Source organism: Cottoperca gobio, chromosome 2 (genome assembly GCF_900634415.1).
Source record: "Cottoperca gobio chromosome 2, fCotGob3.1, whole genome shotgun sequence".
NCBI classification, from domain to species: Eukaryota; Metazoa; Chordata; class Actinopteri; order Perciformes; family Bovichtidae; genus Cottoperca; species Cottoperca gobio.
Genome location: NC_041356.1, coordinates 10,459,948 through 10,476,588, shown reverse-complemented (window position 1 = coordinate 10,476,588; position 16,641 = coordinate 10,459,948). Strand labels below are relative to the sequence as shown.

General features: G+C 45.8%; 2 protein-coding genes across 5 annotated transcripts; one reads left to right on the top strand and one right to left on the bottom strand.

The window, feature by feature from the left end:
- The first annotated feature begins 5,012 nt into the window (after positions 1–5,012).
- On the top strand, positions 5,013–6,780 carry hemk2 (HemK methyltransferase 2, ETF1 glutamine and histone H4 lysine). Of its 2 annotated transcripts, none has more exons than XM_029448033.1 (6): positions 5,013–5,384; positions 5,754–5,840; positions 5,961–6,051; positions 6,143–6,226; positions 6,303–6,444; positions 6,535–6,780. In XM_029448033.1, exons 1-6 carry the CDS (start codon positions 5,248–5,250, stop codon positions 6,639–6,641), a joined length of 648 nt encoding a protein of 215 aa, XP_029303893.1. In that variant the 5' UTR covers positions 5,013–5,247; the 3' UTR covers positions 6,642–6,780. The 2 variants fall into 2 exon arrangements, with proteins under 2 accessions (XP_029303893.1, XP_029303887.1); XM_029448027.1 differs by having other exon boundaries at positions 5,218–5,423.
- gart (phosphoribosylglycinamide formyltransferase) lies at positions 6,767–16,079 on the bottom strand. 3 transcript variants are annotated; one of them, XM_029447513.1, is made up of 23 exons: positions 15,933–16,079; positions 15,660–15,752; positions 14,113–14,262; positions 13,618–13,713; positions 13,370–13,544; positions 12,725–12,836; positions 12,436–12,504; positions 12,210–12,335; positions 12,028–12,115; positions 11,854–11,939; positions 11,618–11,786; positions 11,025–11,256; positions 10,724–10,818; positions 10,456–10,565; positions 9,817–10,015; positions 9,460–9,711; positions 8,944–9,096; positions 8,635–8,838; positions 8,395–8,553; positions 8,152–8,282; positions 7,636–7,777; positions 7,430–7,545; positions 6,767–7,330 (listed from the first exon to the last, which is right to left on the bottom strand). In XM_029447513.1, exons 1-23 carry the CDS (start codon positions 16,015–16,017, stop codon positions 7,133–7,135), a joined length of 3,240 nt encoding a protein of 1,079 aa, XP_029303373.1. In that variant the 5' UTR covers positions 16,018–16,079; the 3' UTR covers positions 6,767–7,132. The 3 variants fall into 3 exon arrangements, with proteins under 3 accessions (XP_029303373.1, XP_029303393.1, XP_029303384.1); XM_029447533.1 differs by having other exon boundaries at positions 15,660–15,748; positions 15,933–15,960; XM_029447524.1 differs by lacking the exons at positions 15,660–15,752; positions 15,933–16,079 and adding an exon at positions 15,404–15,545.
- Positions 16,080–16,641: the final 562 nt, after the last annotated feature.

Here is a 16,641-nt window from a genome sequence, read left to right as displayed (position 1 = left end):
AATTAGAATATCGTGGAAAAGTTAGTTTATTTCACTAATTCAATTCAAAAGGTGAAACTCATATATGGATTCATTACACACAAAGTTAAATATTTCAAGCCTTTATTTGTTTTAATCTTGATTACGACTTACAGCTAATGAAAACCCAAACATCAGTATCTCAGAACATTAAAATATTACTTAAGACCAATAAAAAAAGGATTTTTAATACAGAAATGTCAGAATGTATGTTCATGTGTCTGCACTCAGTACTTGGTTGGGCCTCCTTTTGCATGAATTACTGCATCAATGCGGCGTGGCATGGAGGCGATCAGCCTGTGGCACTGCTGAGAGGTTATGGAAGCCCAGGTTGCTTCGATAGCGGCCTTCAGCTCGTCTGCATTGTTGGGTCTCGTGTCTCTCGTCTTCCTCTTGACATTACCCCAGAGATTCTCTATAGGGTTCAGGTCAGGCGAGTTTGCAGGCCAATCAAGCACATTGATTCCATGGTCATTAAACCAGGCATTAGTACTTTTGGCAGTGGGCAGGTGCCAAGTCCTGCTGGACAATGAAATCAGCATCTCCAAAAAGCTTCTCAGAAGAAGGAAGCATGAAGTGCTCTAAAACGTCCTGGCAGACGGCTGCGTTCACTGTGGACTTGAGATAACACAGTGGACCAACACCAGCCGATGACATGGCTCCCCAAATCATCACTGACTGTGGAAACTTCACACTGGACTTCAAGCAACTTGGATTCTGTGCCTCTCCGCTCTTCCTCCAGACTCTGGGACCTTGATTTCCAAATGAAATGCAAAATCTACTTTCATCTGAAAAGAGGACTTTGGACCACTGAGCAATAGACCGGTTCTTTATCTCCTTAGCCCAGGTAAGACGCTTCGGACGTTGTCTCTGGTTCAGGAGTGGCTTGACATGAGGAACACAACAGTTGTAGCCCATGTCCTGGATACGTCTGTGCGTGGTGGCTCTTCACTGACTCCAGCCTCAGTCCTTGTGAAGCTCCCCCAAATGTTTGAATGGCCTCTTCTTGACGATCCTCTCAAGGCTATCCCTGTTGCTTGTGCACCTTTTCCTACCACACTTTCCTTCCATTCAACTTTCTATGGATATGTTTGGCTACAGCACTCTGGGAACAGCCAGCTTCGTTACCCTGTCATCTTTCAGTGGTTTGGTAAGAAGACTACCAACCCAGCCAGAAACAAAGACATTATAAGCATCTAAGCTCTTGTATGCCTTCATTTGTGCGTTGGTTGCCCACGACGTTTGTAGCACAAGGTAGTGCACAATATCCGGATATTCAATCGGCGGTAATGAATCTAAATCCTCAATATAATCCGACGGCATTAGCGTGTACGGGTCACGGCCGCAAATTTGGACTTTTCCCTCTGAATCTTGCCTTTGCAGAGGATCCAGAGAGTCACAATACTTTGAAGAAGTCGGAGTTGTATTGTTGTTGTTGTTCGCTTTAGACGCCATTGTTGATTTGTTCATCATCCAGCATGGCGTCGCACGCATACGTCACAGTTTTGTCACGTGTTTGCACACTATCTATAGGCGGCAAACTCGCTGTTCATTACCAACTATTTAAAACATTGCGCGTTGTCATAGAAACTCAGATCAAAGCCAATTGTTCTTGAGTCATCAAAGGCCTTATTACATCATCAGAGACACTGAGCAGAAGTTTTTGTCTTCAGCTGAAACTTCAGAACTTAAAGTATTATTCCTCCTTCGACATATTACCACTGAACATGGTTAATAACAAACTCGATATGGATATTATCGACCTCGAAACGGATAATAACGAACTCGACATGGATTACAAGGTAAGAAAATCTGGCCTGGCTTGGAAAAGTTCCCACCAATCTTCGATTAATTATTTTTGATCAAATCAAATGTGGTCTGTCTGAAACTTTCAGATGTACTTAAGAGATGCTTTATGAATTATGCACAGCACCAAGTACAACATCTATTAATCATTGTGTCAGATTTCAAACATGTAGATTTTTTCTTACAGTTTCATCCTAATGAGAAGTGTTTTAGTTGGAGTGTAAAAGATGCCTGGCTGTTAAAACCTGTTTTTCTTTCTAGATTCCATCAGATGAACTTTCAGGACTGAGGTGCAGCGAATTGGACGTGCCTCTTGTTAATCCCGAATTGTTTGCACAGTATGTCAATTCATATATGGCTGGAATGTCAGTTCAGTAAGTTACAATTCTTCAAGCAAATAAACTCAGAAGTTAGGTAAAATATTAGTTTTGCTAAACCATTCCTGATCTTTTCTTTTAGAGAATGGGAGATATTAAGCCATTGCCAAATGCACTCAAACACAGTCATGCTGATATCTGAAATGTGTCGTGAGCTGTTAGATTCGGTCGCCACCGAGGTCCTGGACACTGTGGCACCTCAGGTTCAAAGCTGGATAGACGTCCACGCTGAACTGGAGAATGCTAAAAACAGCAGTGACACAATGTAAGTCAAAGGCTTCACAGCCAAACACCGTTTTCTTCACTTTCACAGTATTTCTGTAAGCAAAGCTGTCAGCAATGGGATTTTTCCATTGGATTTTGGATTACTGCAGAAAACGTTGATGATACCGACACGTTTTGTTCAACAAGATGATCTTCACAAACGAACACCACTTTTATGATTTTTGATGCCTAAATGCAATCAAGTAAATGCATGCAAGTGAAGAGCGGAGTGTGCAGGAAGTCTTTTGAACAAAACGTTAAAATCTCTTCAGCTTCTGTTCATCACAACCCTTATCTAACCAAAAATCCATTAAAAACACATCGATTTGGAGACGAGGGAACTGGAAGTGCTCAAATGCTAACTCATTTTGGGTTTTAGGACTCATTCCAGCATCAGTTGACTAATGCCTGACTGTTTTTCTTTCTCAGGAACGCTTATGATTATTCGCAAGGGCGTACTTTTGACAGCGTGACGGAAGAAGATATTCAAGCCAGCATTGGGAATTCATTAGACTACTGTTTTGGTGCAGCACTAGGAGTACCACAGAAGAGGTCCGAAGACTCTATAACATTACTGAAGATGTTCGCAGAAGAGGTGACAAAGAGAGTGAACCAGGCACTGCATAGGACCACTCAATCTTCACCGCAGTTAACTGAGTCGCAAACCTCAAATGTTTCTCCCACGGATGGCCTAGTTTACTATATCAGCAATATATTGATGGGGTTCTTACAACCAGGCGAAGAATGAAGACGAGGAAACACTCTGCTCTGTATCAGAGATTTCATACCTCTCAGACTTTACCACAGGAGAGCAGAACCATAAATCAGACCGAAAAGGCGAAACAGAAGAGGAGCTGCCACAGAGAGACTGAGACCTTTCTCGTCTTTTTTGTCTGTAAGCTGGTGGATCACATCGCTCACTCCACCAAGACAACAATATACAACGTGGATTTAGATCTGATGTTGGAACGACTGAAGCGAGAGTACTGTTGGAAGGCTCTCTCTCCCACAGACAGTTGGAAACATCCACATCCCCGTCTATAAAGAGCTTTGCCACCAGTTTGGATCTGCTGCAAGGCTTCAGGCTGCCATGGTGTCCAACGATGGGAAGTTTGAAGAAGCCGTTGCCAAGACATTAAAGGCTCAGCTGCAGAAGTCTTCAAGAAAAAACATCAGCTTCATGGCCAAAGTCAAGAAGACTTTCTGCCGCAAGTCTAGAAAAGTTGCTCCCATCATCGAGACAAACACATCAGTCTCTCACACTGAAGTCATTGAGACAAACACATCAGTCTCTCACACTGAAGTCATTGAGACAACATTCAGTCTCTACACTGAAGTCATTGAGACAAACACATCAGTCTCTCACACTGAAGTCATTGAGCTGGTGAATGGATCGACGCCACCACCTCAGAGGAGACAGAAGTTCCCCGCCATTCGTAGAATGTTCGCCTCCGCAGCAAAGTTCCTGAGGAACCCGTTCAGCCAATGCATCAGCGCTGGAACAGACTAAGTATTATCTCCAATCTTCTGACCGGACAATCACTCACTTGAGTCAAACACTTAATGTGAACTTCAATAAAAAGAACAAAAAGTTACATCTCTTGTGTCATCATTTATTATCAGAGGTAGAACAGTCAGAACTTTTATTCTTCCACCTCCGATACCACGAGCTGCACACACTGTTCATGCTGTCTCCACCTGGACACAACAGCGGTCATTGAACGCACCTCTTCTTCACTGCCAGTCACATTGTCCGGAACAAGTGAACAATTAATAATCAGTAAATAAAGGAACAAGTGAACAATTAATAATCAGTAAATAAAGGAACAAGTGAACAATTAATAATCAGTAAATAAAGGAACAAGTGAACAATTAATAATCAGTAAATAAAGGAACAAGTGAACAATTAATAATCAGTAACTAAAGACGATATAGTAACTAAAACAGAAGAAATGTAGTATGTGTAATATGTAAAATATATTAGTAAATAAAGGATGAAAAGAAGCATTAAAAAAACACAATATAGGAATTTAAAACATCTTTTTGGAGGGGTAGGGAACTTTAAAAACGTTTTATTGCCTTTAAGATGATATAATGGCATGCAGCAGGTCGGGGTTGAACCCAGGTAGAAGGATTATTACCTTTTACACAGGACACCCACTCACCAGGTGAACTACACTGATGCCATGTTCATCTTAGGGTTTCTTTTAAGTTTCATGACATACTGTATTATTATTATTATTATTATTATTATTATTATTCTATGGTATGAAAGGGAATAGTTTTCTGCTTACTTTTTTCATATTTTATTCAAGTACTGTACTCAAGTACATATTTGATCAACTTTACTTGAGTATTTTAATTTCATGCCACTTTCTACTTCTATTAAACTATTAAATACGTGTGTATTTCAACATGTAGCCAAATATATCTTACTAAGAGTTATAAAAAATAAAGCACATTCAGCCATCAGTAGACTGATGTGTTGACACTAGTATACACTGAATATATAAGGTTGACGCTAAAGAACGTCATCGTGACGTAGGTTGTAAACACGGAAGTGGATTGTGAATGCGCTGCGGCTAACACATTCTAGCTAGCTGCAGTTTAATTTACAGCTTATGAATGAGCTTTATGAAGAATATTATCGGTACTCTGAGAAAACCTGACTCAAGCGTTAAACAACAACACAGTAAACGTAAACACAATACTTACTTACTAAATGGTGACGAGGTAGGAGCACGTGCGGGCTGTTAGCGAGGCTGGTGACGGTGAAGTGAACATGTCAACAAGTTATCCCACACCTGTTTACTGCCATGCTGGACGAGGACACTTCCGGGATGTTTACGAGCCGGCGGAGGACTCTTTCCTCTTGATTGACGCCCTGGAGAAAGACGCAGAGAGGCTGCAGCTGATGAGGTCAGACACAGCGCACCTGAACGCATCACACGTGCAGCGGTGGAAAGTAACTGCATTTAGTCAAGTACTGAAATACACATTTCCATTCCCCCCCCACACTTTCTACTTTTACTCCACTACATCTCAGAAGCAGATACTGTTGTACTTCCCTACGTTCATCTGAAGTCTTTAGTTACTTTAGGTACAACAGTCCTGATACAATATATAATGGTAGACACAGGGGACATTCTTCTGCATCATCACTATACACTCCACTATAAGTGAAAGTCTTAACAGTGTGCTATTAGTCATCCTACTTAAGTGGAGGGTCTGAATACTTCCACTGCTGGATGAATGTGAGTATCTAATATGTATATAATATGTTTGCAGCCCGTGTGTGTGTCTGGAGGTGGGCAGTGGCTCAGGAGTGGCGTCTGCTTTTCTGGCATCAGTGGTTGGACCTTCAGCTCTATATCTGTGAGTTAACACAGAAACATTTCCCTCTGTCCAGCCAATATAAATGGGCTTACTTGTTGTAAATGCATGGGAGAAAAGACATTGGACAGTCTTTAAAATATCCATGTGTTTCTCCTTCAGTTGCACTGATGTGAACCCTGCAGCAGCACAGTGCACAGCAAAGACAGCTTCCTGTAACAACGTCTCACTGCAGCCCGTCAACACATCCCTGGTGACACTTTTACGTTCAACACGTCAGGTATTCACATGCTTTACGTGCAAGGATTTGAGTTTTAAAGGCTGTCTTCTTTTCCTTCCTTTAGGTGGACAGTCTCCTGCCACGTCTAAGTGGGAACGTGGATGTCCTCCTCTTCAACCCTCCCTATGTGGTCACACCGTCAGAAGAGGTGCTGCAGCTCTGTACAGCAGGTTGTCTTCACTTCACAGAAGAGGAGCATTTCATCAATGTCAATGTCCTTGCAGGTTGGCAGCACAGGTATCGAAGCTGCCTGGGCCGGCGGGAAACGGGGACGGGAGGTGACGGACAGATTTCTGCCCCTGGTGGCACAGTTGCTCTCCAGTAAAGGGTTGTTCTACCTGATTACCATCGCTGAGAACGATCCAGGTGACTTTACTGATGTCTCGGAGTTAAATTATTGTCAGTGCAGGAAACATTGTGGATAACAAGTTCAGTAATTGTTCTTTTTCTCACCAGAGGAGATCCTCCGTTTACTGGACAAGCGTGGTTTGAGGGGAGAGTCGTGCTTGTCAACGAGAGCTGGAAATGAGAGGCTGTCCGTGCTGCGCTTCCACAAGAGCTAACGAACAAAGACATCTCTCTGCACAACAAGCACAGCATGAGGAAATTATGGGTGGAAGGACTGAGGGGCCTCCAAGATAATGGAACATTTGTCAAATAAAGTAATAAAACACGTCACACAAAATGATCCTTTGCATTAATCCAGGTAGGTTTAATGACAAAATAACTTTTTCAGCTAAACAGACATAATTATACCAACATACTCCATCACAAATAATACTGCCATGGCTTGTTTTTAATTCCAGTGCAACACATTTGCTCTTTTTTTGTTTTGTACCATTGGAATGTAATTGTGTTTCAAGTATGATGCTTCTTTACACAAGAAGTTGAAATGCTACTATTTAAAACTGGTGTATGTTTGCAAGCTTGAAGAAATCTACCAAACTCAACTGGACAACCTGAAAAGGACAGCTTGTGGGTATTAGCGTTAGTGTCTCTTTATTATTATGAAACCAGTTCTAAGTGACAGAGTAAACTGTTAGGTGCGTGTTCTTTAACTCTGTGAATTGGACTTCCACGTGATGTGTCCGTCCTCTCCGAGTCTGACCGCACCGCTGGCCACCAGCTCCAGGGCGGCGGGGAAGGCTCGGTGCTCCGCCTCTCGGATTCTGTCGCACAGACTCTCCTCTTCGTCGCTGCCCAGCACGGGCACTGCCTCCTGCGCGATGATGGCTCCTGCATCCACCTCTTCCTAAACACAGATGAACAAAACAATGGCTGTGACTCGCTCCGTTCAGAAGAAAGGTCAGGCATTACTCTCTTGGTTTGTTCCACAGCAGTTCATACTTACTGCTACAAAGTGGACCGTGCAGCCGGTCACCCGCACCCCGGCCTGGAGAGCCTGCTTCTGGGCATTCACCCCCTTGAAGGAGGGCAGCAGGGATGGATGGATGTTCAGTAGCTTTCCTGTCCCAATAACAGAGTGAAAGAAGACTTTAATTTAACCCCCCACCATCATAAGGTGTAAGAAACGTAGTCCAAACAGCATTTTCACACCGTTCCATTTCTTGACAAAAGTTCCCGTGAGGATCCTCATAAATCCCGCCAGACACACCAGCTCCACCCCAAATTCTTCCAGCACGCGATCGATGGTGCCGTCAAACTCCGCTCGGCTCCCGTACAGCTTGTGGTCCACCACCTGAGTGGGGATCAGACACAGTCCTGAGTTTCACTACAGCATTATTCTCCAATTACTCAGCCCGATGCTTTTGGTTCTGAATCTTTTATTCACTTCAATCAGACGCTTGTGGCGCGTATTCTCTGGTTCCTCCTGCAAAATGACACCAGTGTAGATTTTTTAAGATGCAGAAGTTGTCGTGCAGCTGCACTACTGCAGTGTTCAAAGCGCTCAAACTGGTTCCAACACACTTTTACAATTAAAACCAGGAACGTAGATGATACTGCTTTACTCTCATCATCACTCTACATGAGCCACCATTGATTTTCAGAAGCTGTAAAGGCCGTTCAGCTTCATGTGAAGTGTTGTGCAAATAAACTGGTTAATCTTGTTACCCGTGTCTGGATGCCGGCCAGCGATGCCCTCTTCAGGCCTTGAACTCCTGGTCTGTTGGAGATGACCAGCACGATCTCTGCAGAGCTGGATGGGCGCTTGGCCTGCTCCATCAGCGCCTGCAGGTTGGTGCCTGGGACAAACACAGACCGCAAGGAAGTTAACGGTCATTGTCCCGAACGTGCATCTTTCCCAACGTGTTGAACTATTCCTTTAAAGGACTTGCGAGGCACTTCAAGTCACACCTGTGCCGGAGATGAGAACAGCCACTCTGGTCCTCTTGTGTGGCGTGCTGCTGGCGCCGTGGCATCCATCGTTCTGTTCGACACCCAACTCTGCGCTGGGAGCGGGTCCTGCATTCAGCAGGCTGTGCTTCAGGTTGCGGACCACCACAGGTTCGACCCCTGCATAAACAAAACAAACAACTTTCTTTCCTGTTCTATAAATAATACTCCTGAAGCTGCATCCCCGTCTCAGTGTCTCACCGGGCTGCTTGTGGGCCAGTGAACCCACAATCCAGGCCTCTTCAGGGGCTTGAAGCTGGCGTAGGACCCTCTGAGCATCCAGGGGGGCAACCACCAGCACTGCCCCCAGGCCGCAGTTGAAGGTGCGGGCCATCTCCTCCTCGCTCAGACCCCCCTCCTTGTGGAGCCAGGAAAACACTGGGGGGATGCTCCATCGAGAGGCATCTGAGTCATGTGCAAACACACAGTAGGTAATTATACAATGCAGCTTGACCGCCTTTCCAGATTGCTCACGTCCACATTGCTTAACTTGAAGACGAAGTGTCTCACCTAAATCGACTGCCAGCTCCTGGGGCAGCACCCGAGGGATGTTCTCCAGAAGCCCCCCCCCTGTGATGTGAGCGTAGGCTTTGACAGCCCCGCTGCGAAGGATCGGCAGCAGCAGACGACTGTAGATCTTTGTTGGAGTCAGCAGAACCTCGCCTGGAAGCAGAGTTACAGTCAGAGGGTGAGCGTCAAGGGTTGAAGTTACACTTAGACACTTTCAGTATCGATTCATCTGCTGAGTATTCTCTCGACTCATAGTTTGTTCTGGAAAATGTTAGAAAATAGTGAGAATTGCAGGAATGTCCAGAAGTCCAAGACGATGTCCATTAATTGCTGAGACTTTAAGATGCTAATGTTTAGGCAGAATAAGCTCTCACGAGACTAAGAGCTCAGAGACATGCTCGCAGATCTGTGAGCTCAATGCACCACACACACACGCACACACACGCACACACACACCACACACAAATTAATTGAGAGCACACTCAGGTCCACCTTTGTGACTTGAAGCGGACTTACCGACAGTCTGTCCCGACCTGCCAAAAGGAGCAGGGGCGCTGTAGCTGAGGTTGGCTCTTTCCAGGACTTTGCGGACCAGGCTGAAGCCGTTGCTGTGGACCCCAGAGGAGGCCAGTCCGATCAGCAGGTCCCCCTCGGCGACGTCCCCCAGCCTGGGCAGCAGTGCTCCGCGTTCCACTGCTCCGACACAGAACCCGGCCAGGTCGTACTCTCCTGGAGCGTAGACGCCCGGCATTTCTGCGGTCTCGCCACCTGGACATACAGAGAACACAGTGCACACAGGCAGCTATTAAAAGGATGATCGAGACACCAAAATATGTACATCATCATGCTCAAACACAGCGTCCCCTCCCTCACCCAGGAGAGCGCAGCCGGCCAGCCCGCAGGCCTTAGCGATGCCGCCGACCACCGAGGCGGCAATGTCCACGTCCAGGCTGCCGCAGGAGAAGTAGTCGAGGAAGAAGAGCGGCTCGGCGCCCTGAGCCAGCACATCGTTCACACACATGGCCACCAGGTCCTGACCCAGGCCGCCGTGCTGGCCGCACGCCTGGGCGATCTGATGATTTAAAAAAACAAAAGCAAAACGATTTACAAACTAAATTAAAGTGCAACACAGACGTTTGGTCACCTGTGGGATGTTTGGGATTAAGTGCAGAATCAAAGTAAACTCTAGATGAGCTGAATCTGCTTCCAGGAGAGAATCGGGGATCATTCACACTTTAAATGAATTAAATGTGTGTTTCTGTTCAGAGGCTTTAAGAAGCCTTTGAATCCATTTACAGATAAGCACACCTCCTCTGCTGCTCCATTAGGAGCCACATTGGGAATTATTTCTTGGCATCTACCAAAGCCACATTGGAGTGAGTCAATGTTTAGTGCTTCCCTTTCGTTCTCATTTGTTCCAGGACTTTGAAACGTGTGCCACATATGACAAATAAAGTTAGCAAACGGTGGATTGCAAAATATCAGCTGGCAAATCTCCTCCTGAAGTCTCACCTTGAGCTTGGTGCCCACTCCGTCCGTCCCAGACACCAGGATGGGGTCGACAAAACCGGCAGCCTTCAGGTCAAACAGCCCAGCAAAGCCTCCCAGTTCTGCATTACACCCTGGGGAACAAAACACCGACCACAGGCGCGGTTACCGCTTCAGTCTTTCTAATACAGCAATTTGTTTGTCAGCTGCTTAAAACACTGAAAGATACGAGCGTCTAATCGTCACGTGCTGCTCAGTTTGCGTTAGTTTTTGTACATGAGAATTAAATTACCAGGGCGGGACGTTGCCTTGGCCAGAGGCTTGATCATGTCCACCAGCTTGTTACCGGCAGCGATGTCCACTCCGCTGTCCTTATAGGTCAGACCTCTGTCAGAGACACAGTGACACACTCTCAACTCGTGACGCGTTGGATCATCGTGCCCGTCTACAGGCTTAAAACTCTGCCTGGAATTATTGCTTGTGGTCATTTAAAGAAATACTAGGACACAATTACATCCAAAGTGAAGTTTATTATTCATGACATGCGATATACAAAAACAGAAAGGGAATGTTTGAGCCACGTTCACACACACCTGTGTTGGCTCAGGTGGGCGACGGCCCGGTGGCCGATGTCGCGGCGGTACACGGCCCCCGGGAAGCCGACGGCCGCGACACCCTGATTGGCCGCGTGCAGGGCCGTCTCCAGGGACGACCTGACTGCAGTGACGGTCAGGACGCGCCCGCCGCTGGAGACAATGCCCCCCTCCTTCAGCGCAGTGCCGGCGTGGAAAACCTGCAGCCCAGAGTCCTGAACCTGAGACAAGCCTGAGGAGGAACACAACATTTACTCCACAGCGTTACAACTTCAAACACCGTGAGAAACATTTGCTGCTCTTCATTGTTAATACTTCAACGTGTGCTTTGAGAACACAATAAACATCAGAAGCGAGAGTCAAGTGCGACACCTAGTGGTGAAGATCGGTACACCGGGCCGGTGTTAGGTTTAATGTCAAACTGGTTGGAAAATTTAAAAAACAGATTTTACATTTAACACTTTTCTCACCGACCCTCGACCCTCGACCCTCGACACAGGGTTTCCTTTGCACTGGGAGAGTCAAACTGGAATTCAGCATGGCTTGAATTACATGTGAAAATCACCTCGTGCGTCTCTAAACACGTCATGTACCTGTGATCTCCACTCCCTTCTTGTAGGAGCCGGGGTAACCGGCGCTGGCCATCACCACGGTGACCGCAGAGCTGCTCTGGTGCCACACGGGGGCGTTGGAGGCCAGTTTACCGTTCACAGTGTTCAAGATCACTTCATATAGGTCGCTCTTCAGGAGCGGCAGCAGCACCTGAGAGCAGCAGAGATCACTTTATGAACAGATCCAGTGAAGGGGGACTTGAGTCGAAGGAACCCACCTGACACTCGGGGTCTCCAAAGCGACAGTTGAACTCGAGGACCTTTGGCCCCTGCTTGGTCAACATCAGCCCTGCATACAGCACACCTGGGGAATAAGAACAGGACATATATGAGACGACGCACTTTGACGTGACACAGAGCGCACGTGAAGCGTCAGACAGAAGAGCACTTGCCCACATAGGGAGTTCCCTCCTCCCTCATCCCGTCCACAGTCTTCTGGAGCACCGTCTCTCTGATCTGCTGCAGCAGCTCTTGGCTCACCTGCACGCGACCGAGAGACGGCGTTAAAAGATGGCACACAAACACAACAAAAGCTAGAAGAGAACCGAGGCCGAGAGGAATAGCAAGAGCGTACCTGAGGGGTGGGGCAGTAGGCCCCCATGCCGCCGGTGTTTGGCCCCAGGTCGCCGTCCCGAAGCCGCTTGTGATCCTGTGCAGGAGGCATCGGAGACACCGAGGAGCCGTCAGTGAAGCACAGACACTAGGAAACGACGGGGAGAAGGATCAGCATCCTGCCGGCTCTTACCTTAAGGTCGGTTAAACCATTTCATGGGTTTGACTAATGAAAAGCTTCGACTCACAGACACTTCCTCTCCCTCGAGCAGCTCTTCCACCACCACCGTCTCCCCTGCAGACCCAAAGGCTCGGTCCTGCAAGATACCAATAACAAAATGTTTTGTATAAACTCCAGCCACAGAAGAAGGTGGCTGGTTTGAACGCACAGATTGGTTGGGGTTTGGGAAAGTTAAATATAGTTGGAGCCCAGAAGCACATTGTCAGCTTTGTTGCGTCTTATCTGAGTTCAGCTGGCAGATCTCAGCGTGCGCCCGACTGATGAAGAAGGCTTTTCTGCACAGAAGTGTCTCCTACCTTCATGATGTCCATCACAGCCTGACAGGCCTCGTCCTGCTCTCCAGCCACAATGACTCCCTTCCCTGCTGCCAGCCCGCTAGCCTTCACCACCAGCGCCGGGAAGTCAGCCCTGGAGACCCCGAAACAAAAATAAACTCAGTAATGGGCAGTAACAATCAACATTCTTCACAGAAAACACATCTGGAACAGATGCTGCATCACCGATATGGAGCATTAAATGTTTTTCTTGTTCGTGTGTGTGGACCATTTAACATTTGCGGTGCCCAATATTGTTTTACGGATGAAGGCTGTCAGAATTTGGCAGCTGTTGCTCCGCCCAAGATGGTTTATATGACCAAAGAGACGCCGTTCACAGAGTACAAAGGACTTTTCTTCTGTCTGTTAAAGTTGCAACTCTTGTGGTGAATAGTTTGAGGGCACTCTTATGAAAGACAATCATCACATCTTCGATCGTTACCTCATGAAACCAACTGAGACACAAAGCTTCAGCGGAGATAACACTTTCTATTACAGAGAACATTGTGTGTGTTTAATGTCTCTGCAAACAGAACTTTGAGGAGGGTATATCTGCTTATATCCTCTAACTGAGGTCCTGTTTTTAAACTAGGACTTGCAAACTTTCTGTGCGTCTCCAGTACTGACGTGCGGATGTAGTTGCAGGCCTCCTGGGGGTCGGTGAAGGAGCCGTAGCGGGCTGTGGGGAGGCCGTGACGCTCCATGAAGGCCTTCGAGAAGCTTTTGCTGGCCTCCAACTGAGCAGCTTTGGCAGATGGGCCAAAACAAGGCACTCCTGCCGCCGTCAGGTCGTCGACAATACCTGGAAGAGACGTCAAAGTTCAAGTAAAAAAGACACAAGGGAGGAAGCAGTTAATGCGATGGAGCTCACTCACCTGCTGCCAGCGGGACCTCAGGCCCGACCACGACCAGCCCCACATGATGATCCTTACAGAACTGAGCCAAGATGGCGTGGTTACTCACAGACACCTCTGCACGGAGAGAGTGAGAGATACAACCACCACGTTTAACATCATATTGAGCTCATTATGTTATTTATTCAATCAGTGCATTAATTAACAACTCGACGCACATCTCTTCACCTCACACAGCGGCGCTATACTGCTACGGGGTTTACGTGCCAGGCGAGCTGCTTCCACCCGTTTATAGTGTTTACGCTGAACGATGTAAATCTAACTCTTAGCATTAAGTGTCAGCGATCTTCTCATCTACTTCCCAGCAGGGAAGCCACTAAATGCATTTCTTAAAATGTCAAACTGTCCTCGTTTTAAAGCAAATAAGCCACGAAATTCACTGAATCCAGCTCCGAAAATAACAACAAATATTGAGATTTACCAGAGGAACTAAAGAGCCTCGGTGTTCGTATTTACCAGAGTTGCTGATCTTCCCACAGTTGGCCGTGCCTGCATTTCCCGGGGCCACCAGGACCTGCTGAACGTGCGGCGACTGGGCCAGCTTCCAGGCCAGCGCATGCTCCCGTCCACCACTGCCCACCACCAGCACCTTCTCTGCCATGGTAACTGAGTGACGAGAAAATAAAGAGTCCCCGGCATTTAGTATCAAACTGAAACCAGTCACACCTTCAGGGCTGTTCTGCAGAGCAGCCAGCGCGTCGCTCGCCTTTAACCGTCGGTAAAGTAGCCATTTAATTGCATGCAAAGATTGACCTATAACGAAAGGAGTTCCCTAAGCTGTGCGGAAGCATTGACCTTTTTCTAAAGCCCGGGGTCTTTCATTATCTTATAATGCCACACTTACACGGGTTCAATCAACTAGAACAAGTCAACAATTAAATGGCATGGTGACCAGCAACAGCACACAAGCTCATTTGCATGGAAAAACAAATCAGCTTGATATACAGTAAAGGATTCGCCAGTTATTCTGCGGTCTCATTGCGAGCAAACCAATGTTCTGTTAAGCAAGTATTTATTTTATTGTTTGCATATGGAAGAGGCTGATTTTAGAGATGATTTGTGTGATTAAATAGTTGTATTTGAGAGGATTTCACTGGTCCTGTATGTATTTGACACGCTGTACACGTTGCACACCTGTGTAGGTCGGCTTTTTCTTAAACCACACAGAAAATCAAATCAGGAATCAATAAGAGGAATCAATAAGAGGAATCGATAAAGAAACCGACCGGTAAGCAGACTCAATGACGTTGGTATCAATAAAATCTCATCCCTAGTAAATCCAGTCATCAGTGTCCCTCGTGACACACATTTGGATCCATGTAATCTCATCAGTGGTATAAAAACCTCATGTTATTTGTTTCCTTTATCTTCCTAAAATAAAATAAAATAAAAGTTACACAGTAAAGACCTACATGTGCATCGTCTATAATCTGCATTGGGAGCAGATACAGTACAAAGGGCTGAGTGGGTGCACATGTTTCACAATTAGGTAAATGACTGCCTTTGATTGAAATCACTCCGCTCATGTGACTCACGTCAGGGAGCAAATCAAATGCATGAGTCTCTTTAAAACACCTCTTACAGAAAGTATAAGCTGTGATCACTTTATTCTACTTTTAACACTTTCTTTTCTTAGTATACTGTGTATAAATGTACTCCAAGTACAGAACTACAATGAGAGCATACACTAACAATCATTTTGCTGTGGTTAATTTGTGTAAAAGATTAACAATAAGTTAATACTTACAGTATCGATCAGCTGTAAAGCTGCGCATGCGTAAATAGACTGCACATGCACTTCATGTCTACAGCCTGAATCTATTCCAATATCTCAACATTTAGGTAATTTAATCAAACTAACTTCAATGGGATTTCTGTACACGCAAGTAAAGCATTAGTAGGATGCATTGATTCTGCTTTTGCATGAAAATAATAAGACTAACTTTTATTTTGTTGCAACATTAGTACATAAACCACTGGTGACATGCTGTTGTGACACTCACCTGCGTGTGTTAGTGTCTGTGTGAAGCAGGAAATAGCCGGATCCCAGTTCAGGACAGCTGTGTGAAGTGAGTCCTCTGCTCTCAGCCTGCTGACTGACCGTGGATGCAAAGTATCACACCACATACACACGCGCACACACCACGTGGATCTAATATACGACCATGTGGGAGTGCTAACACTAACAGATGCTAACGTACAGTTAGCTAAAAGTGCTAAATAGCGTAAAACAATCAAAGTGTCATTGTTTCGTGTTACGTATGCATGTATCTTACCTTTATCTGCTGCCCAAACTTTTTTTGGGGGGCAAGATTTAGGATTTTTCCAACTTCCTCGGGGTGTAACTGCCGAGTGCATCATGGGAATTGTAGTTAATTAGTGTCTTTCCGTTTTTCTGAATACATGCATGTGTCGTGCTAAAGTTACAGGTTTCCAGAAAAGGCCTGCATTTCACCTCGGTTCAACCTGCAGCACAAACATATTGTTTTAATACATTTAATGTATTTACACAAACCACTGTAATCCAGTGCATCCACGGCAGCGCAGGCAAACTGCTGCTACTTTCATTGTGCAATCACAAATCAAAGTAAACACACTTTGGGGCGCAGACATATTGATCATTTTGGTGGACTAAAGATGTTATTTACCACTTATGCTGCCACAAGTAGTGATGGAGAGAAACAAAGTGCTAAAGCTCTCTACTTCAGTATCATTTTGAGATGCTTATACTTCAACTCCACTATATTCTTGAGGGAAATATTACACTTTCTCCTCTACTACATTTATATCTTTTACTAGTTACTTTGCAGATATAATATAGAACGGACTTTACGTATGTAGAAGGAACATCTCTGAGCTGGCTCTCCCACCTTCAGTGCTCATCGTGGCCTTTGGACTCATCAGAACTGTTGCTATAAGCTGTTGACCATCAGCACATATCAGCTCTGACATATAAGCTGGAGCTCTGCCATTTATTGCTTTGAA

Excerpts from the sequence above, each read along its gene's own strand:
- hemk2 (XM_029448027.1), top strand. The coding sequence starts at position 5,248 with ATGTCAACAAGTTATCCCACACCTGTTTACTGCCATGCTGGACGAGGA. Across the intron at positions 5,841-5,960 it reads GGACCTTCAGCTCTATATCT|TTGCACTGATGTGAACCCTG; the intron begins GTGAGTTAACAC and ends TTTCTCCTTCAG. Across the intron at positions 6,052-6,142 it reads AGCCCGTCAACACATCCCTG|GTGGACAGTCTCCTGCCACG; the intron begins GTGACACTTTTA and ends TCCTTCCTTTAG.
- gart (XM_029447513.1), bottom strand. The coding sequence starts at position 16,017 with ATGATGCACTCGGCAGTTACACCCCGAGGAAGTTGGAAAAATCCTAAA. Across the intron at positions 15,753-15,932 it reads AGTTTGGGCAGCAGATAAAG|TCAGCAGGCTGAGAGCAGAG; the intron begins GTAAGATACATG and ends ATCCACGGTCAG. Across the intron at positions 12,837-13,369 it reads GCCTGCAACTACATCCGCAC|GGCTGACTTCCCGGCGCTGG; the intron begins GTCAGTACTGGA and ends CGGGGTCTCCAG.